Raw genomic sequence first — 14,416 nt, forward strand, 5'->3', positions numbered from 1 at the left:
GTGCAAGGCAAATGCTTTGTACCTGGCACAATCTCTTCAGTACTCTCACTTGCATTTTAAGAAGAAAAAGATGACTGCTAAAATCAGAAGGGATATCTCTCCTACAGGGGCCAACACTGATATTCCTGACACTAAAAGAAAACTGGAGAAAAAAGGTTCTCTCCCTTCTCTTATATTCCCCTGCCCAGAAATGATGTCCTGAGATACCGGTGAAGTGACGACCAGGGTGGCAGCTTCAGTCATGTGAGTCTCTCGTATGGCAAATTGACTCTAAGGTGCGGGAGAAGGAGCCAAGAACAACTTAGAACTGAAATATTAAGGTCACAAGTGATACTTCCCCCGATCCCAACCAGACCCATGACCTCGGCTCAGGATGACCTGCATTATTAGCCAGTGACTGGAAAGGAATAACATCTCATTTGCTTCACAGACTATTCTGATAATACAATTTTGCTCAAATGCAACTGTCTTAGTAAACCTGTCTAAGTTGTTTACTTAGACAGGTTGTCTAAGTTGTTTGCGGAGTGTCTTTATTTTCCATGCTGATTCCATTGACGCAGGGGGTTGGTTGGGAGGAATCAGTATTTGAGTTTGCTGGGGCACTCAGCAAGCTGTTGTAACTTGCTCTAGACTTAGGTTTGTAGCCCAGGTCAATATTCTCTAGGACTGGGGGGGGGGACAGCCAACCCAGGTTCAATCCCCCACATCCCATATGATCCCCCGACCACTGCCAGGAGTAATTCCTGAGTTCAGAGCCAGGAGTGACCCCTGAGCATCACCAGATGCATCCCTAAAAAAACAAAACATATTCTCTGGGACTTAGGAACTTTGATATTTGGGGGCCCTTTATGCTATTCAAATAATTTTTAAAACTAGATTGATTTCTCCCTCATGACCGTGCTTGTATCAAGACAAATGTACCTGAATTTGCTTTTTAGACTAAAACTTGTTTGGCCTAAAGGTTAATGGTGTTTTTTCCGATATTTTTTCGTGGGGATGTGTGCAGAGTGGGTACACCAAGGTTTGGCCACATGCAAGGCAAGTGCCTTAACCCCTATATTATCTCTCTTGCCCTTTTTGTTGTTTGCTTCTGATTTGCTTACGGGAATCCTTGGCTGGGTCATGGATGGGTCATGGATGGGCACTATGCTTATTGTGCCTCAGGGATCAGTTGACCCGAGGCCACATGTTTGGAATTTTAGGAAACAGAAAGCATTTAAAGAGGTATAAGGGTTCCTGTGGAGTGCCGCAGAGAAAGCCCCAAATCCCAGACTTTCCCCAAACACAAGCACAGGCTTGGGATTCAGGAATAAATGGCCTTTGCCTGAAGTATCATTTTTACAAAGGATGGAGGATTTGGCCCCTGAATTCCAGAACTGGGGTCTGAAGAGAAGCTTCTAGCCACCCTGCCACCCCTCCACTACTCTCCAATCACTGCTGCAGGCCTCGTTCCTGCAGCTAAGAAAGAGAATCTCTCCCCCTGCTCAGTCTTGTTGCGGAATGGAGGGCAAGGGTCTGCTGTGGAAAGCTTGCAGGCTGGCTGGTCACTTTCTGCTGCTCTCTCTCAGCCTTCTCGTGCCCAATTCCAGGCTATTGTCCGGGACCCCTGTTCTCTTGTTTTTTGCCTTCCAAAGCTTACTTATGGCTCTGCCACATTTGGAAAGCCTGCTCTGTGACCTGGAGTCTAAGAGAAACCCGTATGACACATCAAGGTCACATACCTGGCTTAGACACACCAGGTAGGTGTGTAGGTGTGCACACTTAGTACGTGTGCACCTGTCCCCTACTGTGTTCATTTGGACTGTTAGCGCCTGAAGGCACACATCCTGTACACATGCTCACCCTCACGTATTCCCCCACCACATTTAGCTCCCCCCCAGCACAAGCTCACTGAACCTTCACACATTTCCTTTCACTCAAGATACTCACAATGTGTCGGGCAGCAAAGACTCCATCCACGATAGCGCAACAAAAGGCCGCAATCACGCCAAAGCTGATGAAGACGATAGACGCCACGAGCTGCGCGTGGGGGAGAGGGGAAACACAGCAACGGTTAGCTTTCTCCTCAAGTGGCTTTTGGGGCCTAGGCTGTGGCCCAACAGATCCCTGGCCTACCACCCCAGGATAATGCTCTTTTCAGTCATGAGGGAAGAGTGTAAGGGGGAGAGGACAGATACCTGGGGTATGGGGACTCAGAGAGAGGAAATGGTATGCTCAGGGTCACCATCTAGTCTATGCAAATGTCCGGTGGTCCTAACACTTAGTTCAATATTCTTCCTACCCTTAAGAGTGGTCCCAGGGCAGTGGCAGCTGATGATGATGGAGGGGACTTGGGGAGAGCAGGAGGGGGCTTAGCAGGCCACAGAAGCACTTCCCCATCCCCCCAATTGTTTGGTTTTTAGGCCAAGCTAAGGAAGACACTCTCAGAGCACCCCGCCCCCCCAAAAAAGGAAGAGCAGGCACACTGGTATGCAGTGTGCTGTCTACAGAAGGAATTCCACTGTGGGCCTCTTATCTTCCCACCCTCGGAAAAAAAGTCTCAGCTTCACGGTTATGAACTATAAAGGTAAAGGTAAAGGTAAAGGCCCTCCCATTGATCGTCGATTTGCTCGAGCGGGCCCAGTAATGTCTCCATTGGAGACTTTGTTGTTACTGTGTCTGGCATATCGAATACTCTCGGTAGCTTGCCGGGCTCTCCGAGAGGGGCGGAGGAATCGAACTCGGGTCGGCCATGTTGGCTGCTTGTAAGGCGAACGCCCTACCCGCTGTGCTATCGCTCCAGACCATGAACTATAATGTCTTATTTTGGACAGGGGGAATCTCTGGAGGTATTCAAGGGCCACCAATACCATAGCAGAGATGGGAGTTGAACTACAGGCATTGCACATACTAGCTATGACCTCCACCTCTTGAACTATCTTCCGACACCCCAACCTCCATAGGCTCTTTTTTGGGGGGTGGGGGATGCTGGATCCTTCCCGGTGGTATCAGGGTTCACACCTGGCTCTGCATTCAAGGATCACTCCTGGTGGGCTTGGGAGACCATATGGAGTACAAGGGATCGAATCTGGGTCAGCCACATAGAAGGCAAGTGCCCTGCCCACTGTACTATCACTTAGGTTGTTGTGTGTGTGGGGGGGTGTTCCCAGTGGTGTTAGGGGCCATCAGGGCTACACCAAGCTGTGCTCAGTAGGCCATGCAGAGTTGGGGGTCTAATCTAGGGCTCTGTGCATGCCAGACATGCACTCCAGCCATTTGAAGTATCTACTTGACCCCATCCTCCTATTTTTCTTACTCTGCAGGGGCCTCTCAAGCAGTGCTTAGGGGCTCTGCAGGCCACCCCCAGTTGTGCAGGCCTTCTGGTTTGGTCTTGAAGTTCATTTCTCATAGTACCAGGGGCTTCTTGGGATGCTGAGAGCCATGAAGCGCCAAGAATCAAACTAGGGCTCTAGAGCATACAAGGCATACATTCCGGCCCCTACTCTGTGTGTGTGTTGCTAGGGATCAAACCCAGCAAGCCACATGCTTTACTGTTGAGCCATATCTCCAGTCAAACTCACTATTTTTTAATGGAGCATCACCAAAGTACTTTTGTACCAAGATTTATTTTAAAAATTAGAATCTGGTAGAAACCTCACGATACTTTAATTCTCTTGCTAACTACACAAAACTTGCTAGTTTTGAAAGGGAGAGTCTCCCAAGCAGTGTTTCATGGTTCTAGGGGCCTCACCTGGCACAATGGAGCCTAATTGTGCAGACTGGAAGAACAGTTCAATGCTTGGGCCGGACAATGCAGTACTATTTAGGATCAGTGGTGTTGGGTGTCACCAGAGCCACACCTCATAGTGCTCAGAGATCATATGGTGCCAAGGATCACCCTCGGAGTCTACTACCTGCCAGGCATATGCTCTACCCCTTTGTCCGATCTCCTGCTTCCAGCTTCTATTTTTAGTTCCTGTGTAACTGGGGTCTCAAGGAAGAGAAGTGAGGTGCTCAACATCACCATCTATGTAAGAGATGGTGCCATTTTTAGTTCAATGTTCTTCCCACTCTTTAAATAGCAACACAATGGTGAGTAGTGCCTGACAGAAACTGGCATGGTTTTGAAGCCTCAAACAATCTAACGTGGCTTTCTGCATCATTGAACACGCAGAACATTCAACCGATTGAGACTGAAATATCAAAGACATTCTGCCAGGTTGATGTCTCTGAAAGTGATCAATTGTGTGGCTGCTATGAAATATTTCAAGTACAAAAATGGTCTTCATGCACTCAGTGTTTTTCCACTATTTTTTCTGACCCTGGTTCCCTTCCAAACTTGCTTCTGGGGCCAGAGCAACGTTGTAGCTGGTAGAGCTCCTGCCTTGCACACAGCCAACCCAGGTTCCAACACCACATACAGTCCCCAGAATTCCTCCAGGAGTGATTCCTCAGCACAGAGCCCGGAGTAATCCCTGAACACAGCCAAATGTGACCCAAAAACCAGCCCCCCAAATTATGTACTTCCAGTATACCCACTTGCATGTGCTACCAGTTGGCCCCTTAGTCTCATGCATCCCCATGGATATGAATTTACATCTGCTCCCCTGGGAATATCCTGGGGGCCTATTGGGGACTATAAGGCCCTCAATAGGCTATTATTGCTATTACCCCAATATGGAGCTAGGTCAAGGGTAGAGATGGTTACCACTATATCACCCACAGGTCAGCGACCATCTGCTCTTGCTAATCCTCAGAACTATATACTCAGTGTTATTATTCTTGAGTTGCTTGGGGTTAAAAGGAGGAGGAAAAGAACATGGCACTATGTTGCTTTCCAAAGAGAAGGAGGAGGGGGCTGGAGCAATAGCACAGCAGGTAAGGCATTTACCTTGCACGTGGCCGACCCGGGTTCGATTCCCAGCATTCCATATGATCCCCAAGCACCACCAGGAGTAATTCCTGAGTGCAAAGTCAGGAACAACCCCTGAGCATTGCTGGGTGTGACCAAAACCCTTCCCAAAAAAACCCAAAGAGAAGAAGGAAATCACAATTAAGGCACCTAAAGGTTCTCCCACTTCAACAGGCTAGGAGGGGCAATATCTTTCCTCCAGGAGATTTTTTCTGAAACCTCTTGCCATAAGTCTCACTTCACAGCCCTACAGAGGATTGCTAAATAATGGATGAACCATGTCATAAAATTGGCATTATTAGCTATGCTCTGATCAGCTCCACAATTAAAACTCCCCGGTTATTTTTGAATAATTGAAGCCCAAAATGCAAATGCAACTTGCAGAAGGGAAATCCAGGTGAAATAGAAGAAGAGAACTATTAGAAGTCCCCTGACAGCAATTTCCCACATTGCTGGGGAGAACATATGGCTAGAGTTCTCTGTCCCTGGAGCTATTATGTTATGTGATTAAACCTGCTGTTAAATAGGCCCCATTAGCTAAGTCTGGATGCCACAGAGACTTGTACTCTGAGAGCCTCCTCGATCCATCATCTAACACTCACCGGGCTTCTTGATTTACAATCCTGTAAAACTGCAAGATGAGGGGCGTGAGAGATATAGTACAGGGGTTAATGTACATCCTTACATGCAGCCGACCCAGATTCGATGTCCAGCACCACCTCCTGAGCATCATAGGGTCCATCTCTGGAGGCCTCTGAACACTGTCAGGGTGGCTGGAGTCATCCCCAGCACTGCAGGACCCTAGCACCGACCCACTGGGCTAGCTTAGTTGAGAATTGTTGAGTGGGGAGGGCATGGGGAGAACAAAATCCCTAAGCACTGCTTGGAAGATCCCCCCAAAATAGTCTGCAATATATTAGCCATTCGTTCTGCACCCTTCCCCTTGCTCTCTAGGAAACAAACTGAACCAAGAAAATATGCCTGCTTGCCTACGGGGCAGGAGAGAAATCCAAAGGGCCTGTGTGCAAGCTTTGCTTGCTGGAGTCATGGAGCCCCCACGTAAAGGAGTGGTGCTCAACCCTAGCACCATCCAGGGATGGCCCATAAACCAAAACCAAGCCCCCAAACCTCTCAAACCACTTCTCCGGGTCCTCATTAAGACACAGAACTCTCTACACTTTTCCCTCAGACTCCCTTGTAGTCTTACAATAATAGTTTGCTTGGAACATGGGTAAAGGTACAACTTTAGGTTGGCTTCTTGCTTCTCTCTTGTCTTTGATGGGACCAAGTCCATATATTCTCTTAATCCAAGTTCCCTAAATTGTAATCTTTTAAAAGGCAGGAACCCTCTGAAAAAAATCCCCCAGATATTATGCCCCAGAGACAATGAGGGGAGGCCCAGGGCTGCAGTCACAGAAATCCTTGAAGCAAAGCTATTCTAGATGAGGGAAGTAGCCCTACTGAAGAAGTAAGAGCACTCTTTTGGGAGCAAGGAGGAAAGGAAGGGCAAGACCCAGATTATTCTAGTCATGTGATGTAAAGAGACTAGCCTGGCCACGGAGAGGACATCAAGGCCAGGAGAATAAGCTCCCTGCCACAGACTAACTGCAAAACAAGTGTCCTTGGCTTACCTTACCAGCCAAAGTCAAGTGATTGTTTCTTTCTTTTTTTTTTTTTGCTTTTTGGGTCACACCCGGCGATGCCCAGGGGTTACTCCTGGCTCTGCACTCAGGAATCACTCCTGGTAGTGCTCAGGGGACCATCTGGGATGCTGGGAATCGAATCCGGGTCAGCCGCGTGCAAGGCAAATGCTCTACCCGCTGTGCTATCGCTCCAGCTCCCAGTGATTATTTCTTTTCCATCCCAATTTGAGCCTCTTGTAGAAATGTATTACTTCTCACTATCTATGTGGAGCTTTTCCCCGAGGTAGACAATGAACCTATAGCAAAGAAAACTTACCATCTGGCGTTTGTTTTCAATCAGGTTTGAGCCAATGATTCCAAGAAATGAACCAAAGCCGAGCTGCAAAACAACAAGGTATAGATAATACATGGGAATCTGGTCAGCCTAACGGAATGATTGTTCCGGCTCCTGAACTGGATTCAAGAACAAGGGAAGTAACTGGGGCTGAGATGCTAATTCCCCTTGCAGTTGTTCTTTACACAAACACAGTATGTACAAAGTATTTCTTCCACCATTTGAAAAATTTTCCCCTGTGAAAAGAATCACACCTAGAGAAATAAATATCAGAAGAGAGCCAAGATCCAGACCCCAAAGTCACCAATCCAGCAAAAAGTTTAACTTCAATTCTATCAACCTATTTAAAATTTTAGAATTCCTGGAGCACAGCTGCGTGATATATCTCATTCTCTAAGCCACTGATGTACCTAGAGTAGTACACCACATTTGATGGGGTGTAAAGTAGAAGGCAACCAATCTCGATCAAGAAAAATATTAGCACACAAGGCCCAACCTATAATAACATGTCAGTAATCTCTTATACAAGAGCTTAATATCTCCTGGGTGAGATACAACAATCTTCACACACTTTCCTCTAAGGAAAGTTTTTGGGATTATTTTTAGCCAATTACTCATAACAAGCAAGACAAAATAAATTATTTAGGATCTGCCCTTGGGGCACGCTTGGGTGGTGGTGGAGAAATTTGAAATAATGGTGGTGGGAAGGTGAAATGATGGTGGGATTGGTGTTGGAATATTGAATGTAATAAATTATTGTGAACAGCTCTTTAAAAATAAGAATAATCATACCTAAAATGTACCTCACATACCCGAAAACTGAAAGTAAAGGTCAACCATAGCTTTTGAGAGCCTGCATATTTCCATTTCAATATCCATTACCTAGCATCTGCCTGGTGAGTCATTAGGAGACACAGAATGGTAAAAAAAGCACACATTAAATTCTGATTTAATCGTTCTTTTTCTTTTTTTTTTCTGAAAAGAGACTTTGCAGTCTGAGGCGTAGATTACAAAATAGAGGTTTAAAAGGGCCATTTTGGATGCATCTGGCACACTAATCAAACCCAGGAAGTGCTTTAGAAATCAGTAAACACCTTAACCTAGACTTTTAGGAAAAAGGTTTTTTTTTTTTTTTTGAAAGCCTGTATTTGTGGTCAGCCCCCGCTGCAATTTACGTTAGCACTTATTCACCTCTTCTTTCAGCTCTGCTGCATTTATGGACAGAAAGCATTCATTAAAGAGTGAGCAGAAATGGCAGTGTAAAACCCTGCAAAACAATTTCCTTATCTAAGTGGCTGGGATGATGGCTCCATGGAGCTGCTACCACTTTCCTCTCCGATTTGCTAATAAGTGGACTTGGTCTGCCAGGCTCAGCTGAACATGATTGCTAACTGATGGCTGTTGATGGGGAGGAAAATGGAAGAAGTAAAAAGTGGTGAGAATGGACCAATAAATCTTAACACTGGTTCAGGGCTGTAGTTACATTTGCTTCAGTCTCGCTCATTGCCTGGGTTTACTTCTGCAGCCTTACCTTGGCCCACTAGGGCTTCTATTTCAATCTGAGACACCCACTCCAACTCCCCAGTTTTATACTTAGATTTAGAAGCTGATAGACTCAACAGCTGGGCTGAACCTTGGTAATACAAAGTGTGTGGTTGCATCCGAAACCCATAAATAAAAGAGAAAAAAAGAATGCTAGTTTCTGGGATTGAGTTATTCTGCTGGGCCATTCATCTAGCTAACAACAGATGAGATGCTGAAGTTTGCAAGAGAGGAATTGTGCAGGGATGGGGGTCTTCAGTTCCAACTCTGCCACCCATATGGTCCTCTGAGCCTGCCAGAGTTGATCCCTGAGCACTTCTGGGTGTGCCACCCCCAACCAAACTATTCTTTTTAAATAATGTGTGCATAGTTGGTCCGAAGGATGTGAGTTATTGTTAAACTGAAAAAATAATGTGCACAAGGAATATTCTGGTTTCTAAGGCCATCTGAGATTGTACCTCTAACATCTTCACTCAACAGTTAAGCCAGGCCTGGCTCCACTAAAATTAGCTGTCATAAATAATACGAATCACAACCTGATTTTCAGATTAGGCTGACTTCTTTTTTCCAATACCAGATATCAAACAGAGGACTTCACTTGACTTCTAACCTCAGAATTACCAATTATTTCTCTGTGACCTTGAGCAAACAAATTGCTCTCTCCAAGTGTCCATTTACTTATATGGAAAATGGGAAGTACAATAGTGAATATCTATTTAAAAATTGTCTTTTTAATTTAGTTGTTTCTTTTGGGGGGAGTCATAACTGGCAATGCACAGGGGTTAATCCTGGTTCATGCACTCAGGAATTACTCCTGGCGGTGCTCGGGGGACCATGTGGGATGCTGGGAATCGAACCCGGGTCGGCCATGTGCAAGGTAAACGTCCTATCCCCTGTGTTATCGCTCCAGCCCCTTGGTTGTTTCCTTTTAAAAAGAATTTTTTAAAAATTTTCCATTGAGGTATAACAATTTGCAATAGCATTGAAGCCGTTTATTTTATAGTTGCACAGTACTATACCAATCCTTCCACTAGTGTTTCAAAATCCCCCCACACATACCAATTCCCACATGGTTCCCATGTCCCAGCTGTGGTTTTGGCTTTTGGAGGGGAGGGGGGAGGAGGGAGCAGGTAATTGGGCTACATCTGGAGTGCTGGAGTGACCCCTGGTGGTGTTAGTGATGAACTGCAGTTAGCCATGTGCAAGGCTTGCTCCTTGTACTCTCTGACAATTTTAAGAATGGTAATGGAAAACCAGGGAAAGAGTTTTCTGGCAGTGTTTTGAACGGTATGCTAGGCAGATTTGATGAGGATTATAAATTTATTGCAGGTTCTCTAACATATCAAGACTCATGCCCCATCTTTGAACTGTCCTTACTGAACGAGGAACGTAACATTTTCCAATGATATTTTATCTTAGAAACATTTCATCACAAGGTAAGCAAAATTTCTACCTAACTCACAAGAAATCACAATATCCCACTTCCCAAGGCTCTATTTCCTGAACATTCAAGTCAGTCTCAGCTCCACTGGCATGATCAAAGTCTTCCAATGTGAAGCTGAAGTCACACTGAGCTAGTGAAGGTTTCAGAGTGTTTGATTCTTTTTAATTATCTATCCCCGTTCGTCTCTCTCCCAGTATTCCACAGAAACTCAGATAGACTTTTTAGTGAGTGGAACCGCCCAGGAAATGGGGTTGAAACTACTGGCTGTTGTTCTGAAAGAAAAATTCAGGCTGGATTGAGTCCTAACAGCGCATCAGCTGGGGAAAATGAAAACTTTACGTGCTGATTATAAGGTGTCCAACTCCATCTTGTGGGTTGCTTGGGAAACACATTTAGAGACTTGAAGCTCTTCGATCAAAGGTTGGAGGAGGCTCTCTGCCTGCATTTTCAGTTTCACTGGACATCCAGGAAATTAAAAAAATAAGGCCTCCCATAATAAGAAGACCAACGGACCTTGTCTGTAATTAGAATATGTGTTGAATATTGGGAAAATTTAAATTCCTGAACCTGTCTGTGTTTGTCTATTTCCATTTTTTAAAAATATGACAGTTCTGACAGTGTGATGAATATACCTCTCTATATTTTGGGAAGGGTATAATCTGATAATTGGCCCCTGACTTGTCTATTTTGAAAAAAAATGGGTTTGGGCTTTGAAGCCACACCTGGAGGTGCTTGGGAATACTCTCAGTGTGGTACTAGGACTGCTTCTGGCAGTGCTTGAACGATCATGTGATGAATTGATCCCCCTGGGCAGAGAGCTATCTTGCTGGCCCTCTTTAGAAATTTAAAATGCTGAGGTATTGTTAACACATTTAAGCAGGGTTCCAAAAGGGCACTGTCCGAGATCAGTACCAGGAGGATTACTCCATAGCTTAGAGGCCAACCGGGCATTCTAGGGGAAAGGGCAGCTCAGATAGAGAAGGAAGCACCAAATAAAGGGGGTTTGGAGGATCCTCCCAGGAGGGAAGATGCATGTCGAAAGTAGACTATGGACTGAACATGATTGCCACTCAATGCCTCTTTTGCAGACCACAACACCCAAATTGAGAGAGAGAACAAAAGGAAATGCCCTGCCACAGAGGCAAGGTGGGATGGGGGGGATGGGTGTGGGAGGGATACTGGGATCCATGGTGGTGGAAAATGGGCACTGATGGAGGGATGGGTATTTGATCATTGTATAATCGAAACCCAAGCACAAAAATTTGTAGATCTACAACTGTACCTCATGGTGTTTCACTAATAAGAAAAAAGGAAAAAAAAAAGGGCACTGTCCTCGTTGTTCATCGACTTGCTTGAGCGGGCACCAGTAATGTCTCCATTGTGAGACTTGTTGTTACTGTTTTTGGCATATCGAATACGTCACGGGGAGCTTGCCAGGTTCTGCCATGAGGGCGCAGAGTGATACTCTCTTGCCGGCTCTCCGAGAGGGATGAAGGAATCGAACTCGGGTCGGCCTCATACAAGGCAAATGCCCTACCCACTTTGCTATCGCTCCAAAAAGGGCATAAATTCAAATAATCTGATTTGTTTCCACAGTTCTAGATAACCATAGTTGTGTCCACTAGTAATTTCTTTTCCAAATGATCAATTAATGCAGAACCTTAAAATGTTTTGCCAAGCTCACTCTTGTTTTATTACTAAGCCTACTTGTGTTTTAGTTTTCAGCTGGTTGCTGAATTAGATTCCTCTGGGGTGTTCATTAAAATGCATGTTCAGGGCTAGAGAGATAGTACAGAAGATAGGTTGTTTACCTTGCATGCAATTTGATCGAAGGCAACTTACAGCTCCTTGAGCACTGCCAGGAGCAGTCCCTGAGCACAGAGCAAGGAGTAAGCCCTGAGCACTGCAGGATGTGGCATGAAAGTCAAAATAAATTAATTAAATTAAAAGCATGGTCAGAAAGAGAGAGAGAGTACAGTGGTGAAGGCACTTGCCTTGCATGCAGCTGATCCTGGCTCAATTCAAGCACTGCCAGAAGTGACCCCTAAAAGGAGTCATAAATAACCCCTGAACACCACTGAGTGTGGTACCAATACAAATAAAAATGCAGGTTCAGCACGTATGGCTTTTCCAATCACAGGTTAACGTGGTGAGAAAATCTGAGTTCCTGACTCCCACAGCCATACCAAATCAGAAATTTCTAGGTATGGGGGGTGGCGCACCCCATTTTCCCTCAGGCTCACCATGTCATTCTTATGCACACACAAGTGGTGAATCCCTGGCTTAATTAACATTACATAGAGCTCCCTCATCGCCAAACTACTGGATTGGTGCCGAGCAGCCCATTTGTCATCAATCTGGGCTCTGAAGAATTGTTTGTAACAACACAGTCTGACCTATATACTCAAACGGATTTTCCGGTATTTCAAATTGTCAATCCCCCTTTCCTTTCTAGAATTAAAATCCATTTTAAAGGGAAAATCACGAGAACTTTATGGGCATGTTTCAAAAGGTTGAAGCACAAGGTACATTATTGTTAGTCAGGGATGGCTCACCTCGGAACATTTCCATGTTAGAATCCTGTGAAACACACACACACACACACACACACACACACACACACACACACACACACTAATTTCCTGTGGTAGCGGAACATCAGGTACTCGAATAACAACCACCCGCCCACCTGCTTTTGTTACTGTAATCCAACCACTCCACCCACAATCAGCTATTCTACAAAGAAGGTTCATAGTCTTCACTCACAAACAGGGATTCCAACTCTGAAATGATATGCCAAATCGCTACCCCCACCCATGGAGAGTCTGGCGCTTAGCTTGAGCAAGCTTAGCTTGAGCATTTTGCTCGGAAGTCAGAACAATCTGACTACTCTAAGCACAGCAAGTAACCTGTCTTTTCCAACCTACCAAAATGCAATCTTAACCCCCATTCTCCCCCTCCCCTCCTTTACTTGTGTTTAAAAATTAAACCTAATTCTGCTGATGATGGGTTTTCCAGACGGGCCACAAGAAGTGGACGGGGTAACTTGTCACATCACATGTTTAACAGAGAAGACACCCCACGGTGTCTGTGGGACACTTGTCTTTAGCTGGGACAATTCTGCTCACCCACAAGCTGGAAGGAAATACCGAAAGCCTACAGGCAGCTTTGCTCTTCTCCCACCCCAGGAGGTGCAACGCTGTCTGCTCTGGCCCTTGCTTAGCTCTGGCTGATGAGCCGGCTGACAACACAGCCAGTGACCGAGGCAACAGGCGTCAGGCTTGGTCACTCACAGCACTGGCTTGTGAAAGGCATCTATCTTTAATCCCTTTTCCTCCCTCGGTTTCGCTCCAAGCCCCCACCTTTCTCAGAGCAAGGCAGGGATGGCGTGGGTGGGGGAACAAGGGGAAAAGAAAGACAGTAAGAAACAACAACGGAAGACAGTAAGAAACAACAACAACAACAACGGGGCTGGAGCGATAGCACAGCGGGTAGGGCGTCTGCTTTGCACGTGGCCGACTGGGTTCCATTCCCAGCATCTCATATGGTCCCCTGAGCACTGCCAGGAGTAATTCCTGAGTGCAGAGCCAAGAGTAACCTCTGTGCATCGCTGGGTGTGACCCAAAAAGCAAAAAAAAAAAAAAACCACCAACAACTATATCTGTCTGACTTCTCTGCAGTCCTAAATAGAAAAATCAAAACCCATTGGGAAAAACCCACTGGGAAAATTCTCGCAATGGCAAATGAGCTGCGTTCCTGATATTCAAAAGAGGAATAGAACTGTTAAATTCTGTGCAGAATTTAAAATGAAACAGCAGAATTACGTTAAGTTTTGAGGTACGGTGGAGTTCGACATCAGGTTGTGTAACTCCAAGTTTTTGCCCCCAGGTTTCTTGAGGGATCATTGAGAAGGAAAACATAGTATGTCTTTCAAGTATAGACTAGGCCGGCCCTCTCCAAAGTAGACAGAGTGCCCCTCCAGGTGTGTGGGGGTAGTAAACCAATCTATAGAGGTCTGAAAATCGATGATTCGAGCGCTCTGCTTCCCATTTCTTGTGTCTTTAAAAACGGAGAAAAGAAAGTCCTGAGATTCACGGTTAAATGATTGTCAGGGGCGCCCTCTGATGGCGTAAATATCAGACAACAAGGTGAGTTACCCTTTGGGAGGAGGGCAAGTTCCAGGCAGCAAAGGGCTGAGAGTGGGGCATTTTCCGGGTGCCCGGATGGTATGATCTATTTTTAACTAATCTAGTCCCGACCCGATGGACAAGTGGTTTGGAACGATGCCTGTTGAGAAACCACGAAGTGAAGATGACCCTAAGGCTGTAAACACCAGTGAGCAACAAGGAAACGGAGCAGTTGCTCCAGTGAGCCACCGAGGGAGATTGCCATTAAAAACAAACAAACAAACAATGAAACCAATGAGGACAACGGGAGTCCATCTGAAAAGAAGTCGGCCCCCATCCTCCTACTCCAAAAAAGTACCAAGTTACTGAGTTACTATCATGAAGGATTTCACACAAAGTGCCTTTCCTTCTGAGAGATGTTATTGTTTTGATGAA

The 14,416-nt window shown here is 45.6% G+C and overlaps 1 protein-coding gene across 1 annotated transcript in view; it reads right to left on the reverse strand.

Annotated features, from left to right (window-relative positions):
* Window positions 1–14,416, reverse strand: part of TMEM255A (transmembrane protein 255A) — a 68,003-nt gene that overhangs the window by 45,363 nt on the left and 8,224 nt on the right. The window contains exons 3-4 of the mRNA XM_056125643.1: window positions 6,851–6,913; window positions 1,930–2,019 (exon numbers count right to left, since the gene is read on the reverse strand). Of these exons, the coding sequence (XP_055981618.1) occupies window positions 1,930–2,019; window positions 6,851–6,913 (153 nt within the window). The remainder of the gene's footprint in view (window positions 1–1,929; window positions 2,020–6,850; window positions 6,914–14,416) is intronic.

Source organism: Sorex fumeus, unplaced genomic scaffold (assembly GCF_029834395.1).
Source record: "Sorex fumeus unplaced genomic scaffold, SorFum_2.1 ptg000058l, whole genome shotgun sequence".
Classification (NCBI taxonomy): Eukaryota; Metazoa; Chordata; class Mammalia; order Eulipotyphla; family Soricidae; genus Sorex; species Sorex fumeus.